At 45.7% G+C, this 5851-nt stretch overlaps 1 protein-coding gene across 1 annotated transcript; it reads left to right on the forward strand.

The window, feature by feature from the left end:
- Positions 1-533: 533 nt before the first annotated feature.
- Positions 534-5371, forward strand: en2b (engrailed homeobox 2b). The gene is made up of 2 exons (XM_006806183.3): positions 534-1402; positions 3237-5371. Exons 1-2 carry the CDS (start codon positions 928-930, stop codon positions 3551-3553), a joined length of 792 nt encoding a protein of 263 aa, XP_006806246.1. The 5' UTR covers positions 534-927; the 3' UTR covers positions 3554-5371.
- Positions 5372-5851: the final 480 nt, after the last annotated feature.

The following is a 5851-nucleotide window of genomic DNA, read 5'->3' on the forward strand; positions in this document are numbered from 1 at the left end:
AGCCAAAGAGGTGTGCTCATAACCTTATGAGAGCAAACAGCCAGCCCTGCTCATCACTATGTGTGAGCAGGAAACTAACCCAGCCAGTGGAAGCCTAGCCTCTCAATCCTTCGTGGAAATGGAGCTGCTGAGCTGCGTGGTTTCCGTTGGGATGTTGGGTGTGAATTGGTAGCGCCTGGAAAATCAAAGCTTTCTTTCTTGGTGTCTGTCCACGTTATCTGTTTGTCTTGTTGTTGTAATGAGATAATGAGGAGTTGTGTGGAACTGAAATAATGTCATCACCAATTTCTGAGTGTTGTTTCTGCTAGTGTGACTGCAGAGGTCAAACGGAACCTTCAAACGTTCAGAGAAGTGGAATTTTCCGCTGGAACCTGAATGCACCGTAAAGTGACTGAGTGGATTGGATTAATTTGCGCCTCCCGGGAATTCCGGAACCTCACATGACACCAACTCTCTGCCTCTATTGGTCGGAGGCACGTGTCTGAACGACCCGTAGTACGACGTCATCGCAGTGTCTCGCAGCCAATCAGAAATGAAAACCAAAAATCAGTAGTGAAAGTATTTGAGCGGCGTCTTGATGAGCGCACTTGGAGCTGCTGGAGCGTCAGTAATTGTGTGCAGGGAGCAAGAAAATCAAAAGAGTGATTTAACAAAGCAAACGAACGAAATGGAGTTTTGTGAGGTTGAAAGTGACGCAGGTGAGCTGCAGGTCGAGGAGTGAGGAGCACAAACTGAAGCATGGTTGTTTTTCCTTTGTCAAATTCCCCGCAGGCGCGTTTGCACAGAAAACAATACAAACTACTGCGCCACGCAACTCGCTCTTCTCACTGCAGCGACAAATATAGATATTAACTGATAATAAAGTGATATTGGAGTCACTACGCTGTGGAAGGGAGCAGGTGCTGAAGCTGCTCAGGCTTCATCAGAATGGAAGGAAATGCTCGCCGAGACCCAGAGCGCCCACGGGACTCCGGGGAGCAGTCCAACCGGGCCATCCTGCCCCTCTTGCAGCCACCTGGCAACCAACAGTCTCACAGGATCACTAACTTTTACATCGACAACATTTTGAGGCCGGATTTCGGCCTGAAGAGGAAGGATGGGGCTCCGGATCGGCAGGGAGACGCTCTTGGAGTGCTCATACAAAGAGAGGAGCTGACAGGGAGGAAGCCTCCCAAAAGTGCTAACCCTCGGCAGGGTGGAGCAGGAGGCAAAGAAGAGGAGAACCCGGGAGAGGATGAAGACCAGCATCCGGACATTGACGCCAGGAGGCCCGGCGTAGTGGCCCGTGAGGCGGCTAATGACCGCTGCAGCAGCCCTCAGGCCAGCACTGCCACAGCGGCCAAATCGATGCTGTGGCCAGCTTGGGTGTATTGTACTCGCTACTCGGACCGTCCGTCATCAGGTTAGTAAAAACACTCCTCATCCAGGTCTAGTTCATGAAAAGGAAAAGACAGCTGCTCTTTGCAATTCAGAGTCACTTTAAAGGCTGAATTTGAGGAAGCAGCCAAAAAGCTGCTATTGCATCATTTTCTGAGCAGTGCCGAAGTAATGGCCTCGACCCCCACCTTCATATAATATACTCATCACTGGTAACAACTCGTCATTAAATCAACACAACTGATGTTGGAGTAATAATTTCATACTTTAAACCTGAAACGACAGGAGCAGCGTGAGCGCAGATTTCACAGGAATTTTGACGCATTTTGGAAACTCGTTTCTATTCTGCGCACAATTCAATCTGAATGTAGCTTTAAAATAAAAACTAAATCCACGAGGCGGCTAGAAAGTGCTCTGAAAAAACGACGAAATTAAACACGAGTCGAAAGTAAAGTGAAATGATGTTGAAGTGAAGTAAAAACCAAGTTAACGCCATTGTTCCCCGGTGCTCTTTGTTAATATTCTATTAGCATATTTTTGACAATGGGGTAGTCTAAAAAGTGAAGGCTGTGCATCCAAAGTCTGTCGGTTCAATCGAAAAATGCTTAAGAACACAGTTCAAAGTTAATTTAATTTTATTTAATTTCATCTCACTTGTAAAAATAATAATAAGAATAATAATAATAATGATGATGATGATGAGAAGAAGAAGAAGAAACCCACATTTGCGTAGTAAATGTTTGCAAACGGAGCATTTCCCTCACGTTATGGCGCATCGCGGTGAAGCCGATTCCCAGCCTGTCCCTCTCTCGGGGAGTTTTTAGGGCTAAAGTGGAAGTTTGCACCGAGCTCGGCTCATTCAGCCAGCGGGTGCGTGGAAACTTGGACTTTTCCTTTGTCACCATGTAGACTCAGTCAGCTGCTAAAACGATGCTACAGCACAGCAGCCGAGCGCAGGACGAGACCGTCGTCATGTATCGAAGACGCGTTTGGAAGAGTTTTGTTTTTATTTATTCATAACTAAAATATTTATTTGTTTATTTATTTATTTAAATCGATGAATCGAAAGAAAAAAAAAAAACATTCATCGAGTTCATGAAAAGCTCCTGGCCGGAGAGCCCGCAGCCTCCCTCGCATGATTCCGTCCGCGCACCGGTCCGGTTACCTGAGCCCCGGCGCACGTTACAGCGTCCCGATGCGCGTGACCAGGTCAGAGTGCATGCAGGCCTTCAGCGCAGCGGCTTCATGTGCACCTGTCCTGATGGAGACTCCTGTACTGAGCAGGTATGCCTGCTGCCTTTACACTGAGTTCAATCATTTCTCATGGATGCTCCACCGGATCCCACCGCGGCAGAAACACCTCAATGTCAGTGCGGAGACAAAAGAAAAGTACTTTTAAAAATAGTTCCTGTGCTACAGAGAGGGAAAGAGGCGCCCAAGCCCCCATCCTTCCTCATCTCCAAACCCCACCCCCATCTGCACCCTCTCCTCCTCCAGCATTAAGCTGTGTTTAATGCCCGGTGTGGTCCATCGCATCCAGTTGGATGGAATTAAAGGTTGTGACCAAAATGTCCTTTAAAATAAGATTAGATACTAAAAACTAATCAACTAGATTAGCCCCATGTCGGTGACTTTCTTCTTCAGTCCGGATCTAAACAGCTTTGTCAGGAGGTCACGTGAGTCCTGGCCGTGAGGACAAATTTGCCTAATTTGGCGCAAATGTGAACAGAGACGTTTTCCACTCATAACTGCGCCCGTTTCATTTTTGTACGTACAGCTGAGGTGTAAAAATATGACGTGTGAAAAGTCCACGGTGCTGACTCTAACCACTGGCTGTCGTTTGTTTCACTCCGTTTCAGGGCCCAGATCTCGCAAACCAAAGAAAGCGCCGACCCCGAGTAAAGAGGACAAACGGCCCCGGACGGCCTTCACCGCGGAGCAGCTCCAGCGGTTAAAAACGGAGTTCCAGAACAACCGCTACCTGACCGAGCAACGGAGGCAGAGCCTGGCCCGGGACCTCGGTCTCAACGAGTCTCAGATCAAAATCTGGTTTCAGAACAAGCGTGCCAAAATCAAGAAGGCATCCGGGAATAAAAACTCTCTGGCGCTGCATCTGATGGCGCAGGGACTGTACAACCACACCACGGCCAAGGACGCCAAGTCGGACAGCGACTAGAGGATGACAAGTGACTCTGAACATGCAATAAAATCACCAGCATTCATATTTCAATCACACACACACACACACACACACACACACACACACACACACACACACACACTGTTTGTGACAGAGATATTATGGCTGTATACTGTGTACTCAGGGCTGTAGATATGACGAGGCCCAGCTCCAGTCAAGATGGAGCCGCATTCATGTCACAGCCAAAATCTCGACCAATGGGGCGTTCAGGGTCCAACGGAAATATCTGACGATGGCGAACAATTATACTAATGCTGCTCTGTTCAAATTGACCGAGAAGACATATAATAAATTCCAGTCTCATCGAAGTATGGGATAACATATCTTTAGGTAGAATAAAAATAAATAAACGACTTTAAGAACTACTTTTAAACAGTTAAGTGTACTCCGCAGCTTGAATTCGTTTAAAGTCGCTGGTTCCCGGCAGACCTCTGTTACTGTGACCTGACTGCAGGCCGGGGAAACCCGGAGCAAACAGGGTCAAAGGTGTTCGGACAACAGCTGAGGAGCCATGTTGCTGGTTCAGTAGGTGTCAGCGTCATGTGACACATCCTACCCGCGTGCCTGCTACATCGTGCCCACATGAGATTTTGAATCGTGGAATTAAAAAAAAAATAATAATAAACCATGTGTGACAGTGATCGCGCTGCAGCGTGGCCTAGCTGCCCGCACAGAAAAGCAGAGTGGATAGATCTTAGATATTTTGGGCCTGCAGAGGGAAATGGCTCCAGCTGCAGCCGAAACCACGACGGGCTCGAGAGCAGGTGATCACGCGATCAAGCATCACGCGCGCTGCAGCCCTGTCTGAAAACTCTGAGCTAATATCCAAAGATTTCTTTCTGTTGCATTCCGGGAACTGTGGCGTGGACAAACGCCGTGTTCTTCCTGTCTTACTGTACTTTCTGGTGCTCGTTTTCTTCAGCGCCTCTCGCTTCCTCTTTGTTCTTGCTGTGTCATGCCGCTGTACTGTATGAATGTTGACCTGCGGGTCTGCTTGTTGCGGTGGAAGCAGCCTTGTGCGGCCTTCAGGTGCCGCGCTGCGCCCGGATACGGAATGTGAGACCTCACGCTATGTCTGGAATCAAAGGTGTGCTTTAAATCTGCTGACCAGTGTTTAGTAGCAAAATTGCTCTCAGATATCTGCCAGTAGATGCACACCCAAATGAACACAACCGGCTTTGAATTTTCTGATTTTAGCGATTATTATTATTATTATTATTATTATTATTATTATTATTATTATTATTATTATTATTATTATTATTTTAACTTTCTCCCGGAAGCCAACGACATTTCGAAAAATAAACTATCGCCTTAAAAAGCCAGTAGACCATAGCTTCCATCCTGAGGCCTCCAGGCAACCCGAGAATGTTCAAGAACACACTTCCTGTTGTTAACGAAGATACTTTGTACTCTTATTTTAAATGCAATAAACATCCACCCGCGCGCAGGTGTTTACATAACTTATTTTTCCTGCACTCATTTCTCTGTTTGAACACCTCCGAACCAAACCGTGTTGTTACGATGCAGTGAATGTTTGGACTTCTTTCTTATTTTACGTTAAAGCCTCAGTCATGTTGTCTGGGATCGAGTTAGGCTCCTGGAAACGTTTCTGCCTTAAAGTATCACGGTGTTAAAAGAGCGGCTGTTTTTCTATGTGGCAAATGGGACTTTTTGAAATCGATATTTTTAAAGATGAAATATTAGTGTTTTCCCCTCTCATCCGAGGCTCTCTTTTATATACAACGTGTAAATAATTTATATTATAATGGTGTCATTGTAAATAAACGACAACAATGCAGACTTGACTTTTAAGATATTTTTATTTCACAACACGAAATCATCAAAAAGACAAAAGAAGAAAAAAAACAAACTTTAAAAAAATGAAATGTGTTGATACTGATTAGGATGACATAATGAGAGCAGCAGGGAGGACACCTGCGGTCTCACGCAAACTTACACGCTCCACACGTCTGCACCTCTGGTCAAAACCTAGCTGTTCATTTCGTAAAATGTTTGCATTTTACCGTAATCTGCTCCACTACTGCACAGGTCCTGTTCAGGCTGTGAAGTTCAGCCACAGCATGTCAGATAGAAAAAGCTCTTTATCACAATTTCGATTTTAGCTGATAGTTGTGCTCCACTTTTATTACAAAGAGCATTAAAAAAGAAAGAAGTTATTTTTCTGCTCCTCGCAGGTGTTTTCCACACATTTCCAAAGGGCATCTTTAAAAAAAACCCTTCTAAACCTCCTAAAATGATTTTAATTTTGAG

The sequence above is a fragment of the Neolamprologus brichardi genome, chromosome 14 (genome assembly GCF_056152115.1).
Source record: "Neolamprologus brichardi isolate AB-2024 chromosome 14, ASM5615211v1, whole genome shotgun sequence".
NCBI lineage: Eukaryota > Metazoa > Chordata > Actinopteri > Cichliformes > Cichlidae > Neolamprologus > Neolamprologus brichardi.